This window comes from Carettochelys insculpta, chromosome 1, assembly GCF_033958435.1.
Source record: "Carettochelys insculpta isolate YL-2023 chromosome 1, ASM3395843v1, whole genome shotgun sequence".
In the NCBI taxonomy this organism is placed as follows: domain Eukaryota; kingdom Metazoa; phylum Chordata; order Testudines; family Carettochelyidae; genus Carettochelys; species Carettochelys insculpta.
The window spans coordinates 265199792-265220140 of NC_134137.1; the positions used below are offsets into that span (position 1 = coordinate 265199792).

Consider the following 20349-nt stretch of genomic DNA (forward strand, 5'->3'; position numbering starts at 1 on the left):
ATACTTTATAATTCCATAAAGTGGACCAGGGCTAAACTATTTGGTCCACAAATGACTGTGGGTAGGGAATTAAATGAAAGATTGTTTACTTAGTAAATAAGGTTATGTAATAGTTGTTTACACAATGGGCGGACTTCAGTAACTCACATGTAAATGCTGGTTCTGGACTCTAAATACTTGGATTTGTATTTCGCTTTATTTTAACAGGTAAAGGCAAAACAGCTTGCTTCAATACAGAAGTAAATGAGAAGTGTTTAATAGTGACTTTCACTATTAACTTATTTTCATATCTGTCTTTCAGATGATGATAATATTCCACTTGATGCAGCGATACAAATCCTGGAGGGAAATGAGCCTCTTCATGTTCCAGTCAAAGACTCAGAAGTGTTTCAGACCTACAGAAAAATGTATCTGGCAAAAAGAAGCAAAAGCCTAGATAGTAGCTGTTCAAAATAGGACTTCTTTAATCATAAAACAACAAGACTGCATTTGTGCAAACCCAGTTTGTATGTTGCGGATTTTCATTCTGTGTTCATATTATAAGTAAACATCTTATGCTGAAAATGTCAGTGTTAAAAATGTTATCCCTTATCAAATGTATTTGATTTGTTTTTCTTTTTCAGACTACAGGCTTTTAATTGAAGCCTGCACCATCTTGAGCATTTATGCCATTCAGACTGTTGTTCTATGAATAGAGCATCTGCTTTGTTTTCTGTTTCTGGAAAATCTCCCTTCAGAGACTTTCCATTGCTGGCAATGGAAATAATATGGACAGTGCAAAGGGATCAATGGTAGATGCCTAGCCATAATATTTTCTATTTATTCTGTTCTAACTAGTTTGGCTTTTAACACAACTTTCTTATTTTGAGGGAGAGGAAGGGGGTAGAAGAAGTGAGATGTCGGTATTTTTTTTACTTTGCATGCAAAACTATGCAACAAAGCAGCTGAAACTGAGCATACTGATCAAGGGATTCCGTGAAGTATTTATGCTGCTACTCTGTTTTACTAAACTGAACTTTATAAAATTCATTAGACCATAAGGGCTGGTCTACACTATGGTTTAAGTCAATGTAATTTACATTGCTCTGGGATGTGAAAAAGCCAAATCTGGAGTGGCTCGGGTTGAATCCACCTAAGCGCTCTTTATGCTTGTCGTTGTTTCAAAAAATGCTCTCCTGGCAGCATAGCTTCCACCTGTTGCTGAGAGGTAGTAATTATGTGGACGGGAGAAAAGCACTCTCTCATCACCACTGCACATCTTCACCAGATGCACTACAGGAGCTGCACAAATCTAGTGCGATAGTGTTGACTAGCCCTAAAACGGTAGTTCTTTGTTAACATTGTACTGCTATTTGATGATCAGCTGATGCTTTTCATCCCTATTTAGAGTAATTTTCTCCTGCTTTCACTATATCTGAAAGAAAAGGAATGGTAGGTGAATTCTAGGAAGTTTGAATTCATTTTGTTTGAGCTGTTACAGTCACTGATTAAAGTGAACAAAGTGGATTACTATGTTTCTAAGCTACATTAGCTCATGTTAAATCCTACACAGACACTGTGACTTGGATTCTATTCACTGTTTTTGGTTATTTTGTTCCATTTGCTCTCAGTGTTCAGAATATTGAATTCAATTATATTTTTTCAGAATTTTTGGCATTGGATTTTTTTTTACCTGTTTAAACCTTTATACTGAAAATATAGCCAGTGTGGAAAATTAACTGAACCATTTTCATATATTAAATAAAGTTATTTTGGACATTATCATTCTCTTATTTTTCCACCGGTTATTTTTCTGTTTTACTGATTGCAGTTAATCATATTTGTTTGATTTTTAATGAATTGAATGGATGTTGAAGAAAATAGAATGTCTCAAAAGGATTATTTTAAAGGCAATGCAAAATTAAGTACCAGAAAATGCCCTTACTGTGCAACTTCTGACTTCATTAAGGATTGCAGAGGTATAATTTTGGGTAGGGGCTTGTCTTGGGCTTCTACATCGTAACATGAGTTTGGTGACTTTCAGGATCTCCTTCCTTGTTTGGCACTTCCCCCTCTTTTTACTTTGAGGAAAAAGCCCATAGATGAGTTGGTGATGAATTGGCATCAACAGTCAGAAGACCACCTGTTCATGCTTGTTTTGGACTGGGATATGAACAAGCTAGAAATCATACAATAGATTTGTCCCACTGCCATTCCCACATGACGGTATGCTAAAGATCATATATGAAAATACAGTGTAAACTAGGGCTCTTGACTCATTAAAAGCAGTTGATCACACTTTTAATAACAATAGCAGAAAGTTGCTATTTTTACCTTTTACAGAGCAAATATTTGTAATCAAAAATATTAAGTGAGTGATATACTTTGTGTTTTGTGTTGTAATAGAAATTCATACATCTAGGCTACGTCTACATGAGAAGCATCTGTCAACAGAAGTGACTGTTGGAAGGTATTTACTGGCAAAACTTCTTTCAAAAGATTGCATCTACACATAAAAGCAGATCAAAAGAGCAATCCACTCCATCAACAGAGAGCAGCTAGACTGCCCGGCCCTCTCTCGACAGAATGGCTGATCAGAAGCTCTGCAAACAGGGCTGCCCGGTAAATGAGAAGGTCCATCTGTTGACAAAAGGGTCCCCAGAGCTTCTGCATGGCTTTTTTGTTGACAGGAAAGTGTCCACAAGACATTATTCCTCAACAGATGTCCCACGCTCTGTCGACATTGTCAAAAGTGCATTTTGCATGTAGATGCTCCACAGGTTTTTTAGACAAAAGCCCGGTTCTGTGGGAAAAACCCTCTCATGTAGAAGTAGCTTTAATGTAAAAGAGCATCAAAAACATTTAATAAATTTCAGTGGGAATTTTATGGTTTAATGGCGTGCTTGTGATATAAGTGCAATTAATCAACAGTCCTATTTTAAATTTGTGGGTACCTTCTTTCCAAACAGAAAAGGGGCTTTTTGAGTGATTCAGTTTGAGTGATAGCACACACTATCCTACAGTCTAGCATAACAACATATGAGGTTCACCATATTAAGATGCACAATTTCTGGCAGTTTATGGGAAATGGCCCTGAATAACATTTAGGTTGGTGGTAAGGTAGACATGCATGCAGATTGTTTTGCAATATTTTCCCCTAAATGCTTGCCCTGCAACTGTTAGAGCAAAAAAAATTGTGGGGTTTTAAGGATTTTCTTTTGTCACTGAATACTGCTGGTCTTCCTGGCAAGAGTACACCCACCCTTGCATCAGCCATCTAGAATACTTCATAGTCCTCTAGAAGAAGACTGGAGTGGGGGTGCATGGACTCTGCCAAGGAGACCAGTGTGCCATTTATACTGAGAATGGTTAGGTGAAGAAACTGGGACTGGCATAAGGAGCCAGTATGGAACATGAAGGAGGAGGGATGAGTCACTAAAGGTTGAAGAGTTTATGTTAATTTAATGGGCGCAGCCTGGTTACTCCCCCCGCCCCATTTCCTCCTAGGAGAATTAACTAGCTAGTAAAATATACTTTTTCCATTTGGTTTGCCTCATTATTTACACAGACCAAGAATTCACTTTAGATAAGACACAAGCAATCTGAGTTGTTTTTTATAACAGATTTTGCAAGGTGTTGACAAAACACAAAAGCCAGGTCTACACTACAGCAATTTTCCAAAAAAATCTTCTGGAAGAGGGCTTCCAGGAAGTCTGTCCAAAGATCACTTCCATACACCAAAAGTGGATCAATCTTTTGTTCTGCTCGTTCGAAAGAGTGTGCTCAGAGAGCGCCGGGAGCTCTTTCAAAAGAACAAGCCAAGAAACTCCACAGATGGAGTCGCATGGCTGCAAAGCCCTTCCAGGAGCACCAGCCATGTGCTCCCTTAAAGGGCCCCTCCTAAACGCCATTCCCTGCACATACTGCAGAGGCCTGCTGCAGAGTTAACAGTGGTACTGAGCCACTTGCACGCCCTGAGCAATGGACCCACAGCAGCCACAAAGCCACTTGCATGCCCTGGAGGGGCTGCTGACCACCCACCTCATGGCCGCTCTCCACCTGCTCCAGCGGCTGAGCCCGGTTCTTGGTGGGGGCGGGGGGCTGGCCATACCCAATCAAGGGTCTGCTGGCATCTCTGGAGCTACCCTGCCAGATCCAACTGGTGGGACCAGGTGGTCCTGGCTGAATGGGATGACATGCACTGGCTGCAGAATTTTCACATGATGCTGCAAGCCCTGGTGGACCATAGCCGGTTCATGAATATCTACATGGGATGGTCAGGTCAAGCCCACAATATGTAGGTCTTCTGCAACTCTGGCTTCTGCAGTGACCTACATCCCACAGTGGGAGTGCACGTTTGAGGGATGTCACCGTATCCCTATGCATGGTGGGCGACCCAGCCTACCCCCTGCAGACGTGGCTCATGCAGCCAGACACAGGCTACATCACCCTCTCCCAGGAGCTGTTTAACAGCCATGTCACCCGGGCATGCTACCCTGTCCAGTGTGCTTTTGATTGCTTGAAGGCAAGGTTCAGGTGCCTCACTCACCTTGATGTTTGGGTGCAGAATGTCCCTCAGGTTGTGAGGGCATGCTGCATCCTCCACAACCTCATGGAGGCGACGGAAGAGACCCTCCCCGTGGTGTGGGTGGCCAAGGCTGGGCTGGGCTGGGCTGGGCTATGAGCAGCCTGCTGTGCCCCCACAACCATCAGGCCCATGATGGGGTCCGCATCCAGGAGGCCTGCCAGGAGGCTTTCACATGTGGGCACCAGTGACCCCTCCCCATGCACCCTGTGCAGGCCCCTCCACACCGCAGTCCCACCCAGCCCCTCCAGTTCAACCAACCCTTACCCTATCCCCACCGTTAACAAGGGACAATGGGGGGTTGCGGGAGTGTTGTACAAATAAACCATGTAAAATAAACAAGAACATTCTCAAACAAAGATCTTAGGAACTATGTATGTGGGGGGCAGAAACTATATACAGTGGGGGTGGGCTGGGATAGGGAGTGGGAGGCCTCAATCTTCAGAGGTGGTGGAGGGCCACAAGCCCCAGAAACTGCAGGAGCCCCTTCTGCCCCAGCTGTGGGGGGGCTGGGATGGGGCTGGGATCATAGGGAATTAGGGGTACAACCGTGGGGCAGCAGCCTCTGGCTCAGTGGTCGGGAGTGGGGCAGGAGTCTTTTCAAAGAGTGTTTTGAACGAGGATGTTCTTCCTGATCTGGGAGCAAAGGACAGCTTCCGGAAGAGGAGCTGTGTTCTTTCAATCCTGGATTGGAAAAGCATATTTTGTATGTGGATGCTGCACATGATCTTTTCCGAAAGAACTTGCTTGTGTAGATGCAGCCAAAGAGAAAGCAGAAACATCTTTTAAATTTTTATAAAACTATTAAATATCTAATTAGTTTTTAAATGTTATTTACTATACATATATTTAGCAGTTTTTGTGGATTTTATAGCCCTTGCCTTTGGATTTTAACAAGGGGGGGAAGGGGAGGGAATTATGTGATTTTTACCTACGTTATTGTTTTTTCTTTGTTTAGAGTGTGTATTTTGTTTTACAGCACAATACTGCATTATTACAATGATTATTACTGGAAAGTAGGAACAAACACATGGCTATTTTTAAAGATTTTTTTTTTTTAACCATTTGACTCTTAGACTGGGGGAAAGGTAGTAGGATATATGGATTTGGGAAGGGCTTGCCAATCAGACTTAAAGTTGAAGATTATTGGTTTGCACCTCTCCCAAGTTAACAGCTGAGTCAGAGACAGAGCCTACGGCTCAGGCTAGAGGTGAGTTTTCAGGATTTTCAAGGGATTACTAGACAATAATTTTTTTAGCAACACTTACGGTTTGTTTATTTAACAGCACGTAGGTATATATGCAGCACTTAACCAATATAAACTACAGGTGTATAGCATGGTCAGTATTTGGTTACAATTAAAAGAGTTTACTTAATATTTCTAAAGCAGTACTTATTGCTTTACTAACTACACTTATGGTTTAAATCTATGCTAAGTAAACAGGATGCAATACTCACTGACTCCTTTTGAGTTCTCTAGAAGCCAAGACCAGCTCGCTTCAATCTGTCAGGAAGGCGTTATTGCCGTGGTTAGGTAAAAGGAAGAAAAACAACAGAGTGTTCCAGGAAAAATGGCAATGATTAAGAAATAAAAAAGTGGAGCTAGAGATAAAGAATTGGGGTGATGGACTCCCCACTGGTGTGGATCTGTTGGGCACAGCTTAACACAGCGCAGCGTCGAACCTTTCTTCTTCCCTCCTTCCCCCATACACCAAGTGGTTTTTATACCCCTTTTCCCTCAAACTAAATTAGGGTCTGACCTCACAGAATCTTTGACGCTTGCTGAGACCCCAAATTTTCTGATGATCTCAACCTAACCTGGCACCAAGCTGGGCAGGCCCACCGCCACAGCTGCCCAGAGGACTTTGCAGTGGCCCACACAGCCGTAGGGCAGAAGCAGAGCTGCCTCCTGTAGGAGTGGCTCTGAATGGAGTGGGCGGCTTGGGACCAGGTGGCCTGCTTCCTTGATGCCCTCACTCAGGCCGTTACCACCTGCCTGGGCCATCCTCCCACTCCACTGACAGCCCCTCCCACTGTGCCGCCACCACCCTGCCTGCTGCCACTCCCACAGCCCCACCCACATCCCCTTCCCTGCTCCCACCCCACCGGACCGTGGCCAGACAGGAGGACCTGGTGCGGTGACTGCAGGCAGGTGCCCTCACCCCAGCCATGTCTCCCTCTGGCCCCCCACCAAGTTTGCCACACCCCCACCACACCTATATCTCCCAGTGGTCCCAGGTGTGCCATGGCTCCCATTTCCCTATCCCTGCGGATAAGTTAGGCCCTTCCATCCCCCGCCCTTGTACATGGTTGGTTGAAGGTTAGAGTCAATCTTGTTTAAATAAAAAACCCAGTTAGTTTATTCATACAAGTATGCTGTGTGTTGTGCATCAGGTGGGAATGATGAGGAATGTGTGTCTGTGTGGGGCTGTGGTGGGGCAGTCGTGAGGGGTGAGTGTGTGTGTGGGGGTTGTGTGGCGTGTTGGCCTCAGCTGCCCAGCACGCCACAAAGCGCTCATGTTTGTTCTCCATTAGATTGTGGAGAACACATGCTCCCACTACTCTGGGCACGCTGAGTAGGCCCACCTCCAGATGCATCAGTAAGCACGTAAAGCGTGTCTTCGAACGCCTGCTCAACTCTGCTGCAGGCCTGGTTGAAACAGGTGTTGTAGCGGTCCTGGCTATCATTGTACGGCCTATATAGGGCTGGGAGGGTGGGGTAGGCGATATCAGCAACTATGCATGGAGGCATAGACATGTCTCCCACCAGCAGCTCCCATGGGGGAACGTAGGGCCTATCGGCCAGTCTGCACCCGAGCCAGGAGGTGTGCAGGATGTGGGCATTGTGTGCCCGACCAGCCCACGTAAATGTCCATAAATCACCCGCTGGAGTCCACAATGGCCTGGAAGACAATAGAATGGTATCCCTTGCAGTTGATGTACCCTCTGCAGCTGTGTGGTGAGGTCTGAATGGCGTTGTGTGTGCTGTCCGAGGCGCCAAAACAGCATGGGAACCCCAGTTGCTGGAAGCTGGCCTTGGGAGCATCCACATCCCCCATGCAAATGAGCTGACGCAAGAAGATCCTGTTGATGGCAGCAATGACCCCCAACAGTGGCTTTCTCCACCCCGAATTGATGGCCAACCAAGCAGTTGCTATCCGGGATGGTCGGCTTCCACATGGTGATGGCCACTCTTTTCTCAAGGAGGAGCACAGGCTGCATACGTGTGTCCTGGTGCTGCAGTCCAGATGCCAGCCACTGGCACAGCTCCATAAAGGTGGCCTTAGTCATGCAAAAATGTCAGAGTGCTGCTCGTCGTCCCACTCCTGCAGCACTATGCAGCCCCACCATTTCCTGCTGGTGAGATACCGCCATAGGTGACACCGGGCCTGGGGAAGGGGGATGTTCCAATTGCACCATGGGGTGGCCTGCAGGAAGCCAGCCACGTGACAAGCCATCCGGAGCCTGAGCTGGACAGCCACAAGGATGGCCATCAGGCTGGCCGTGACATGCAAGACATCCTGGTACTGGAACTGCTGTAGGTCCGTGCTGTGGTGTGCTGTCAGGTCTGAGCAAGGTTCTGTTGGTGCTGGTCTGGAGGACGTGTGCTGTATGCACGCTGAGCCCTCAGTATGTGCATGGGAAGGGTGCTTGGGAGGGGCACCTTAAGGGGGTGGCTGGCCCATGCTCCAGGAAAGGCTTTTGGCCATTCAACCCTTCCCGTGCCATTTCCTGCCCCTTTCTTTAGAAAGGAGGCTCTGTGATGTGTAGTCACTCTGTTTCGCAAGGACGGGGGTATCTTTTGACATTTTGGATTGTAATGTCAATCTGCAATTTGTAATGTCAATCTGCAACTCCATTATCGAAAGGTCTCATTTTGAAATTACTAATCAGGGTTTCCTCTTTTGAAATTCCTTACTAGTGTGGCCACAGCCTATGGGAGGTTTTGAAATTCCTATTGTGGAGGAGCGGGGGGCTGGGTGGCAAGCCAACCCCTATTGTGCTTGGCTTCATCCAATTATTCAGTTGTATCTGTAGTTGGTGATAAATTGGCAACATTTGGTAGGAAGTCCCTGTACCCAATGGCAGCCCAGGATGGGGTGACAATTTTCTAGAGATGTGCTTTTATAATCTCCAGCAACACAACCATATTTTTAAAGCAAATTTTAAATAAGGTCCACTAGGCTGTTGCAGTATATGCTTGGGGTTGGTAGATGCCTGTTGAATGGCATCATTGTTCTGCTTGTTCGCTTTAAAGTTAAATGGGTACTCTCTGGAGGAAGCAGAGCCACAGAACAGGGTAGGGAGAATTGGGTGGACATTAATACCCAGTGGTGCCCCAAATTTTCAGATGCCCTACACAGCTGTGTATTCTGTGTATTGGTAAGAATGGCCCTGGCCTGAGGAGAGTAGGCAAGAGGCACAGATGTGATGAGCAGTGCAAGTAATGGCCAGAGGACACTGGAGGAGCAGGGGGTGGTCACAGAGCCAGTGGCTGGCAAAAAGCAGCTCTATAAAGAGAAACCCACTGCTTCTCTCCAGCTGCCAGCTGCATGCCCTCCCTCTGCGCCTCTGGAGTCCTCCTTCCTGCACTTGTGCTTCTAGCCGTGTCCTGAGGCATTGGGGGCTGGGTACAGTCTGGGGCTGGGGAGATGGCAGGCTGGGGCTGGCAGCCAGAGATGGGGTAGAGCCTGGGAGAGGCTAGGGGATGCTCGAAAGTCCTCTTCAGAAACTTCACTACCTCCTCGTACTCCTCTAATTAAACCTGCCTTTTCTCACGTACCATCATTCAAGGTTAAATAAAAAAAAATCTGTTCCTACTGTTTTTCATTGCAAGTATACAGTATTTTAGCAGCATTATGGGTTAAATAGGCTTTTGGGGGCTAACTTGAGAACCTAACTACCACTAAGGGGGTGGGGTAGCTCAGTGGTTTTAGCATTAGCCTGCTAAACCCAGGGTTGTGAGCCCAATCCTTCAGAGGCCCATTTAGGGGGTCTGAGGCAAACAGATTTAAAAAAAAACAAAAAACAGGTGATGGTGCTTAGTCCTGCTAAGAGGGCAGGGAACTATACTCAATGACCTCCCAAGGTCCCTTCCAGTTCTATGAGCTGTGTATTTATACCATTGTTTTAATAGGAAAATGCATTTTGAGTTCCAAACAACCTACTTACAAATGCATTTTGGAACACAACCCTAGTATAAGTTGGGGACTTCTTGTATTTCTACTTAACAATATCACATGCCAGTCACAGCACTTCCAACTAGAGGCATTAAAGGCATTTTCCCAATTATGTAGCATTGAAGGCCAGGATCATAGAAGCAATTGTGAGAGGTTTATTTCAATGCCCCTCATTTTGAAAGTGCCTCCCTGGTGTTGACAGCAGTCCTTCGAGTTCTGACAGCTCTAGTTTCTGGCTGCTCAAATTCTGCAACCAAGCACTATGCCTCAGTGGCCCACCCTGAGCAAACAATTCCCCTTTACGTTCACATGTATTATGCAAAGTTCAACACACCATAGCTACGTCTACACGTGAAGCCTACTTCGAAGTAGCCTATTTCGATGTCTCCACATCGAAATAGGCTATTTTGATGAATAAAGTCTACACGTCCTCCACGGCTGGCAACGTCGATGTTCAACATCAACGTTGCACAGCACCACATCGAAATAGGCGCTGCGAGGGAACGTCTACACGCCAAAGTAGCACACATCGAAATAGGGATGCCAGGCACAGCTGCAGACAGGGTCACAGGGCGGACTAGCGCTTCCGGGGCAACAGCTAGCCGCTCCCTGAAAGGGCCCCTCCCAGACACACTCAGTCTGCACAGCACGAGGTCTGCACAGCCATAGTCATGCAGACCTCGGGCGATGCAGTCATGGACCCCCAGCAGCAGCAGCAGCAGCAGCAGCAGCAGCAGCAGCAGCAGGAGGAGCCAGAGGTCCACCCAGCCGCCCCTGCAGGAGCAGGGCTCGCCCTGCTCCATGCCATGAGGGCAGCAGCTGAGCACCTCCTTGCCACACCAGAGGAGGAGCGGCCTGCAGGAGAGCAGGACTCAACCCCTAACCGTGCAGCACCCTGACCCCCACCCTGCCTCACACGCCGCCGCCTGTGGCGCTACCCCACCAGCACCGACTGGTGGGAGCAACTGGTGCTTGGGGAGTGGGATGACGACCGCTGGCTCAGGAACTTTAGGATGAGCCGGCAGACATTTATGGAGCTGTGCCAGTGGCTCACCCCCGCACTCAGGCACCAGGACACCGCCATGCGGCGTGCCCTCCCTGTGGAGAAACCGGTCGGCATCGCTGTCTGGAAGCTGGCCACTCCAGACAGCTACCGATCCGTGGGCCAGCAGTTTGGCGTCGGCAAGGCCACCATCGGGGCTGTCCTCATGGAGGTAAGAGGACCCACGGGGGGGGGGAGGGCAGGGGGGCCCTGGCAGGGCAGGGCAGGGCAGGGGAGGGGAGGGGGGCCCGGGCAGGGCAGGGCAGGGCCACGCACACCCTGCTCACCCCTCATTGGTGCGCTCCCATGTGCTTCCCCTGCAGGTTGTGCGCGCCATGAATGCCATGCTCCTCCACAGGCTCGTGAGGCTGGGGGGCCCAGATGCAACCATCGTGGGCTTTGCCACCCTGGGCTTCCCCAATTGCTTCGGGGCTCTGGATGGGACTCACATCCCCATCCGTGCCCCGCAACACGGTGGAGGATGCTACGTAAACCGCAAGGGCTACCACTCAGTGGTCCTCCAGGCCTTGGTGGACAGCCGGGGCCGTTTCCAGGACGTTTATGTGGGCTGGCCTGGCAGCACCCACGATGCCCGGGTTTTCCGGAACTCGGGCCTGTGCCGCCGGCTGGAGGCGGGGACCTACATCCCCCAGTGGGAGATCCCTGTGGGGGACACCACCATGCCGCTCTGCGTCATCGCAGATGCGGCATACCCCCTCCGGCCCTGGCTCATGCACCTGTACACGGGCCATCTCTCTTCCAGCCAGGAGCGCTTCAACCAGCGCCTGAATCATGCGCGCCAGGTGGTGGAGCGCTCATTTGGCCGCCTCAAAGGGTGCTGGAGATGTCTCCTGACCTGCTTGGATGAGGGCCCCAACAACCTCCCCCAGAGTGTGGGTGCCTGCTGCACCTTACACAATCTGATGGAGAGCAAGGGGGAGGCCTTTTTTCAGGGCTGGGCTGTGGAGGCCGGCAGGGCCAATGTCCAGCCACCCGCTGCCCCCAGTCGCCAGGTGGACCCCGAAGGGACCCGGGTCTGGGAGGCCCTGCGGGCCCACTTCAATGAGGCCGCGGGGTGAACTCTGCCAGGCCCCCCACTGCGCCCCCCCCCCTTCCTCCACAACACTCCCTGCCCCTACGCCCACACCACAGAGCACCCAACAGCACCCCCCCGCTTTTCCTGGACAAATAAAAGCATGCACTTGTTGGTGAAATGAAACTGGTTTTCTTTGAACTGTTTTATTAACTAACAACAACAAACTTTATACAAGACCTTCTAACTAAACTATTATACAAGTGAATAATAAAAAAGTTTGCATATAGTATACGTACAAAAAACAGAAAACCAGGGATTACAAGGAAGGGGAGAACTATTTACATTGGCGGGGGATGGGGCAAACGGGGTGCACAAATAAATAAGTCCCAAAACTATATACAAGGGGGGGGCCACGTCCTGGGCCCCACGCCCCTATAGTCCAGCACTGGGGGTGGGCGGCCGGGAGCCCCACCTCGGCCGCAGCCCTGTCCGGGACTGGCTGGGGGCCAGGCAGACCGGCAGATACGTCCGGCGAGTCTCAGCTGGCCCCAGGTCTCCCTCGGCGGAACAGCCCTCAGTGGCGGGTGGCGGGGCGACGGCGGATGGCGCGGCGATGAGCAGAGCAGCAGGTGGCACAGCAGGTGGAGCACTCAGGGCGGGCGCAGCGGCGGCCAGTGCAGCATGGGGGGCCAGGTAGTCCATGAGGCGGTTGAAGATATCCATGTAGGCCCCCCCCCCCATGCCTCTTGGCGCCAGGCCAGCGCCCGCTCCTGGAGGTGGAGGCGGCGTTGCTCCACCCGCAGACGCTGCTCCGCGACCTCCAGCTGCCAACGATGGATGGCCAGCAGCTGGGGGTCCGTCGCCGGCGTGTGGTGGTGCTGGGTCCACTGTCTTGCCCACCATGGGGCTGGTTGGTCCTCCGCCGAGGGGCTTGCCTGGAGCGATGGCCCCGGAGGGGTTTCCGGGACCACTGAAGACTCGCCGGCGCTCTCCGGTCCTTCCGATGGTGCAGCTGCGGAACACAGGATGGGGGGAAGAAGAGTGGAGACAGGCGTTAGTGTGGGCCCCAAGCCGTGGCCCTTGTCCCCCCACCCCTGTGCTGCAGGTTCCCCATCCCCGTCCCTGGAAGATGCTGCTGTGATGGGGTTCACGGGTCCCCCTGCACTGCACCCTGTCCCCTGGCGGGCGTGACTCTCACCTCACTCAGCAGGGTCTGACAGGAGAGGTTTCTTAGGCCACAGATGCCCAGTTTCTCCCAGGAGTGACAGTACAGCAGTCAGAGACAGTCCTTCCAACCCGTCCTGGGGAGAAGACCCCAAGGGGTGCCCCTCTGGGGTGTAGCTTTCCCCCTCCTCAGGCTGGCTGCCTTCCAGCTCTCCCTTCCCCTAGCCTCTACCTGCGCCCCCCCCCCAGTTCAAAGCCAGCTCAGCTCCTCCCCGCTCTTTGTTCAGGGCAGGGGTGTCACCTGCCAGTTGTAGCCCCAGGATCATCCTTTGCCCCTGGGAACTATTCAGCTTGCTGTTCACATCTAGCCTGAGTCTCGCATTTGCACTCCCCCCACTCCATCACATGCTGCTGCGGCTGCTGCTGCTGCGGGGTGTCCCACCCCCTCCTCCCAGGGGACCCTAGAGGTTCCGCTCCCCCCTGCCCCGGGGATGGGGCATGGCACTGTCGTGCTGGGGGGGGGGGGGGCAGGGGCTGATGCACTCCTGTGAGGGACATGGCACTGCTGTCCTTGGGGCCATGGCCATCTGGGCATGTGGAGGGCCCTGGCCACATATCTATTACCCCCGCCCCTCAACCCCGGGTGTGTGCACCTGGGGGGGGGTACATACCTGTAGGTCCACTCCCACAGTCCGGAGATCCCCGTGGGGTGGAGGCCCGGCTGCTGCTCCGGGATGGCAGGAGGAGGATCTGCAGCCCCGTCTCAGCGGAGGAGGAGCGCCCCCCCCCCTCCTCCCGCTGTGATGCCCCGGGGGTGGGCTCCAGGGGGGGCCCCCGGGGTGCGGGGCTTACCTCCGAGGCGGACTCCGGCTCTGGGGCCTGCTGGGGCTCCTCAGCCGAGGTGTCAAGAGTGGCCAGAGGGGAGGAGGTGTACCGGGGGCCCAGGATGTCCCTGAGCTCCCTGTAAAAGGGGCAAGTGACGGGGGTGGCCCCAGATCGGCCGGCTGCATCCCGGGCCCGGGCGTCACCCTGCCGTAGCTCTTTGACTTTCCTCCGGACATGGTCCGGAGTGCGGCCAGGGTGACCCCGGGCTGCCAGGCCCTCGGCCAGCTGAGCGAACGCATCTGCATTCCGCCTCTTGCTCCCCATTACCTGGAGCACCTCCTCCTCGCTCCAGAGCCCCAGCAGGTCCCAAAGCTCGGCCCCCGTCCAGGAGGGGCCCCGCTGCCGCTTGCCGGCCTGGCTGCCAGCCTGGCTGCCCTGGCTCCCCTTGGGGGGGGGTCCCCTGGGGGCACTGGGGGGGCTGCCAGGCAGCCATCGGTGCGCTGGGGGGTTCTTGGGGCTGCTGAAGAGCGTGCAGGCTGGCCGCGTGTTATTGCTGCTGCCTGCATGCTCTCTCAGCTTCCTGCACAGAAAGGGAGGGGGCGAGGACCTTTAAGGGGCCGCTCCACGCGGCCACCATTGAGCTGAGGGGCTGTAGAGAGCGTCTCTCAACCCCTCAGCTGATGGCCTCCATGGAGGGCCCCGCAATTTCGATGTCGCAGGACACGCAACGACTACACGGTCTCTACTTCGACATTGAACGTCGAAGTAGGGTGCTATTCCTATGCCCTCATGGGGCTAGCGGCTTCGACATCTCGCCGCTTAACGTCAATGTTAACATTGAAATAGCGCCCTACACGTGTAGCCATGACGGGCGCTATTTCGAAGTTAGTGCCGCTACTTCGACGTAGCGTGCACGTGTAGACACGGCTCATGGGAATATTGTCCAGAGTGAGATCCAGCCTATCACAGAGACAGCTCCATCTCCCCTTCAGTTTCCCAAGGGCACAGGGGAACTCCATGGTGTACCTGCTGAGCTTGTTTGAAAAACCGCTTTTTATTGCTGTCCGGGTTCCCCGTGTACTGTTTCAAGAGTCAGAGATGCAAGGAGTAGGCTCGATCGCCCTGGATCATAATGGGCATTTCCATAGACCCCCACTGTAATTGCATGGTCTGGAAAGAAGATCCTCACCTGCAGCTTTCTAGAAAGGCCAGTGTTCCTAAAGATTTGTGTGTTATGCACCTTTATTGACCTCCCCACACTGAGGTCGGAGAAATGCCCACGTTGAGCCACAAGCACCATTAACAAGTATCTCTTCCTGTTTTTTATCTGATGGTTAGGTCTGCTGGTGCTAAAATCAGAATATGTTTGCCATCTACGTGTCTCCCCGTCACCACACCCACAGCTGGGAAATCCCATGTCTGCAAAGCCAGCCACTGTGTCATGCACATTTCCCAGAGTCGCAGTTCTCCATAGCAGAATGCAATTTATTTCCCTGTAGAGTTGAAACAGTGCAGCTCAAGCAGCAGACCTTCCCAATCCAAACTGATTTGCAACTGACTGGTAGCATTTGGGAGTTGCCAGCTTCCATGCAGAAATTGCCACAGGCTTCTCCACCTAGAGGGCAGCTCTCATTCTGGTGTCCTTGTGCTGCAGGCCAGGGACCAGCTCAGCACGCAGCTCCAGGAAAGTTGCTGTATGCATCCAAAAGTTCTCCAGTCACTGGTCTTCATCCTACACAATGCAATCCCACCGGTGAGTGCTGGTTTTCCTAGCTCAGAGGCATTCTATGAGTACCAAATGCAATAACCGGTTTCCGCTGCATGTATCTTGCAGACTGACAAACTCCTCTGAGTCTTCATCTTCCATCAGTAACTTCAGAATGATCTCCACTGCCAGATGCAAGGTCCTAACTAGAGTGAACTGAGCATGCAAGAGAACTGTATGGTCCATTTGTTGCTGTGGATTCTGGAGTGCACAGCAGAGAAGAGTCATGAAAGAATGCTGGAAGGCCCTGAACAAAGCAGAGCCCAAATGGACATTTTTTATGGTCTGAAGTTGCCTTACATTTTGGTCTGTGCTCCCATAACACCTAGTGACAGGTAGCATTGCAAGGCACTATGTGTCGTGTAACATACCAGCAGGCCTGTCTGCAGACCTAAAAGCCTTAAAGGGCAGCCTGCAGGCCTCAGAAAGCGAGAGTGGAAACTTCCATTCCTATAGTACAAACAAGTTCCCATCCCTATGTTACAGCTTTAAACCCCCAGACATAAACACTATATAACCATATCAGCCCAGACATCCGCTTTTGAACATGGGAACCTAGGAAACCACATAACAGGTAATCTTGCCTTCAGCTTTGTTAGAATATTAAAAATGGCATTGAGACAGTACAAGCTGACCCAGTAAACAGCTAAGGGATAAAATCACTGTAAGGTCCTGCCCCTAGTTGAGTTTCACTGGGGACTTTCAGCCTCAAGGGTGCCTCGGGCTATCCACAGCCGGCCACTTTAGAACCGGGACACCCCACAGAAGAAAAGAACATAACCATTCCAAAACGCTTCTTATCTGCTTGAGTACATTCTTCTTGTGCTTTTTGCTTGCTAATGTGCTTCTTGTGACTCTGTAGTAACTTGAGGTAGCTCAGCTTAATAAAGTCTATTATCCCTAATTGGCTCTGTGTTGAAGTGAATCCCATAATCCTGTCCATCCTTGGCCTTATGAGTTGACACTGTGGGATAAGTACCCACCGTGCATAGCTCCTGATGTAGACAGGGGAACTTAGATGTGAACACAATCTGATGACAGAGCGCGTAAACATGCTTTGGTAGGTTCTGTGTCAACATTGGTTTACTCAACAAAAACTGGGTAGTGTAGATATACCCTTAGTTACACACAGAGTATAGCAGAACAGTATAATGTAATGGTTTACTATACAGTCCTATGGCACAGATAGGCTATTTCTGTCATAGGATTTGTGCTGGTCAGATTTGCTGTGAGTACTGTATTGCTCCATTTCTGTTTGAAAATGGTCCCTCTTCTTAAAACCACCTCATCTATAAACATTCTATTCTAAATATGTTTTCTTAACATGAATCCAAAAATCCTTTTAACTGATATCAATTAGAGTTTTAAAAAGATAAATAAAAATATTTTATCTTTCCCTTTGATTTTTAGCCATTGCTGTTCCACTTTGTTCTCTTTACATTGCTTTCACATATTGTTTATTTTTAACAGCAGCTGTTTCAGTCTTATCTATTTGTTTTTTGTGGCCTTAAAGTTACTGGCTGGGTTACCTATTTTCTTTTCACTTGGAATCCATTCTCCTTATACTCCTTCTAGGGAGAGCTGCATCCAGCTAGTAAATTGCAAATTTGTTTGGTTCGCATTGACATGCTTACATAAACCAAGAATTGAGCGTAGATATGACACAAGCAAACAGTCTGAATTTTTTTACAGCCTTTGAAAGCTGTGCTAACGATATGTGCGGAAAGCAGACATTTTCTTTTATATTGCATGTTATTAAGTCTATAATACCTACTTTGCTAACATTGTTTAATAGTTATCTGTTTAACAGTTTGTTATGCATTTCTTTACATCTTCCCCCAACCCCCACCCCACGTGCCATAACCTTTCCCCAGGCTCTTTGTCCCACTTTCTTTTCTCTGCTGCCCTCACCTCTGTTCAGCCCTTGTCCTGCTTACTGGGGTCATGCTTCTTGGATCATATATGGCTCCATGTTCCCCTGCTGCTCCTGGGCACTGCCCCCTACCTCTATGAGAGTGGCAGGTAGATACTTCCAGAAGGCCCCTTTCATGTGCTGTGTTCTCCCAGCTGCAGGGAGGCGGAAGCACCATATTGCACAGTCGAGTCCTCCTCCCCCAGCAGGGACAAAACAATGGGTGTTCCCAGATCAGGGACACCAAGGCCCTGTCTACACTACAGTGATCTTCCAAAAGACGATCTTCCAGAAGATCATGTCTACACACAAAAAGTGGATTGAAAGCGTGTCCACACAGCCCCCATTCTTTCAAAAGAACAGGCCAGGGATTGCAAAATCCATTGCCACGAGGACTGCTCTTTTGAAAGAAGGGCCCCCAGAGTGTCTACACACAATTTTTTCTGAAAGAATCTTTCAGAAACAGGTGCTCTTCCTGATCCAGGAAGGGAAGATGCCTTCTGGAAGAAGAGCTGTGTTCTTTCAATTGCTGATCAAAAGAGCACATTCTGCGTGTAGGCGCTCCACGTGTTCATTCAGAAGAAGGCCTGATTTTCCAGAAAGACTTGCCGGTGAAGACATGGGCCAATGGTATGGAGGTTCAAGTATACTATAGGAGACATTGTCCAGCATTTTGCCTACTGTAATGAAGGATATGGAGTACAAACTTTAAAATATGAAAGTGTATTCAATGCAGTATTACTTGATACTACTTTCAAAGATGCCATGACATCTACAACGTCGTCACACCTCAGGATTTTGCATGAAGAAATAATAGGCCACCAAGGTTGGGAAGTCATACTATATATGGAAGCAAGTGCCTATGGAAAGAAGCAAAATGATCAGAGAGGGAGAAGGTAGACAGTTATTTCATCACTGGGATTGTTTCTCCTATGAAGAGGGTAGGATCACAACATGAAATGCAGAATGGTCTGAGAGACAGGGCATACACTTAAGTGATCTTTGCAGCCGAAAACAAGTATTTTAAACTTAAAATTGGATAACAGCAATAAGTAATGAGCAGGTGAGATAATACATGATGAAAGCCAGTAGAGCTATTCAGAGAGTCATGACAAGCTTAATTGATGAACAAAAAACAAGCAGTCCTGGAGCACCTTAAAGACTAAAAAAAATCATTTATTAGGGAACAATCCACTTCTTCAGATTTTCAGATTGGAGGTTGCTATTTAAAAAACAACGGAACAGTCAATTTGTCTGACTTGAGTTAAATTTCATCAGTATGTGCTGATTAATTGTAGGTGTTACACTGTAATTTTTAAATGCGTCTTTAAGTTTTCCATAATAACTCAAAACTTTTCTTAACAGAGCTTGTGATCTTGCAGTCTGATCTGCCGTTACAAGCTCTCAGGATAGAGCTACAGTAAACCCTCCAAATTACGTGATTTTTGAGTTGAGTTTAACTCATATTAATGCGAGTTAAGCACAACTCAAAATCCCAATCCCCCCAGCCCTGGCTCAACACCCCCCAGCCCACACAGCCTTATTTCAAACCCTCCCGGACCCTGGCGCAAACCCCCTGGGGCCCTAATATATTCCCACTCCACGTGGCCCTGGTTCACCCACCTGCCACGTCCGGCTCCACTTAACCCCCCACAAGGCTGTGTGACTCTGGCTCAACTCCACCCTCTACCTCCCCCCAGCCCTAACCCACCACAAGCGCAACTCCCCTGCCCCCTCCCATGGCCCCAACCCACCACCAGGCTTAACCCTCCACAACTGCCCCCTCCCCAACCCCAGGACTTACCTTTCAAAAGGAATTCCAGGTGCTCCTGCTGCTTCCCTGGCTGCAGAACATGCGTTCTGCCAGGGAAAAAAGCTGCCCCCCCGACACTTACACAAAATTTGAGTTATGCGAGGGTGTGTGGGACCGCAACCCTTATGTAACTTGAGGGACTACTGTATACGTTACCATAGAGATGTGCCTCTTTAAACTTCTTGCCCACAACAACGTGTTTCCTACCAGAACTATGTGTGGTGTTTTTCAGCCACTTTGTAAAGGAGTTAATAGTCATTAGCATTTTAAATTAACATGTCAAAAATATCTTTCAACTGCAAAAAGATATTCCATCCTCCTAACTCCAGCTTTACCATTCTTATTTGTGTTTACACTACTTAGTACTTCCTAATACTATGTGGTTTAATACAATTTTGTCTTCAGCAATTCAGACAAGTTGTTGTCTTAAAATCACTGTAGTTTTTAAAGGCTTCCTATTATGTTTGCAGACATAGTCATTATTGTTATGTTCTTGTGTGTAGTAACATGCTCCTTCCACCTTGAAAAGCTTTCCTGTACTTCTCCACTGTCTATTTGCAAATCTCTCCTGAAAACCATGTTTCTGCACGGCATGTACTATTGCGCAATCTCTTTCCCTTGGTATGTTATTATATAACTGAATTCTTAACTCAAGTACTTTGAGATACAAGCTGTAGGAAATACACAATGCGAAAAAACATGATGCTGAGTAATTGCTTGAAGTTTATGCTTTTAAAAATCATAATAAAATTAAATTATTAGAAGAATAAACTTGAAATTTACAAATTTATAATTATGAGAGAGGGTTTTGCCATAGACTAATTAAACCTAGCCCCTTTGGATTTGATAGCAGCCATTAACCTTCTAGCAAACTACTATTAGATGCAGCTCTTCACCCCTTTGTGTCTTAATTCCTTCCTGTAGTGAATTAAACAACTGTTATGCGTAGTTAATTTTCTCTCTCAATGTCTCTCCAGGGAAATTATGGTGGGCATCCCTACAGCATGACTGATAACTGCTTAGCTACAGAATCTTAGTTGTGCCTGAC

The 20349-nt window shown here is 49.3% G+C and overlaps 1 protein-coding gene across 5 annotated transcripts in view; it reads left to right on the forward strand.

The window, feature by feature from the left end:
- The window catches only part of RESF1 (retroelement silencing factor 1), a 36571-nt gene extending 33710 nt beyond the window's left edge, over positions 1 to 2861 (forward strand). For all 5 annotated transcript variants that reach the window (XM_075006667.1, XM_075006685.1, XM_075006695.1 and 2 more), the window contains one exon: positions 302 to 2861. In XM_075006667.1, the coding sequence (XP_074862768.1) occupies positions 302 to 456 (155 nt within the window). In that variant the 3' untranslated portion in view covers positions 457 to 2861. The remainder of the gene's footprint in view (positions 1 to 301) is intronic.
- The last annotated feature ends 17488 nt before the right edge of the window (positions 2862 to 20349 follow it).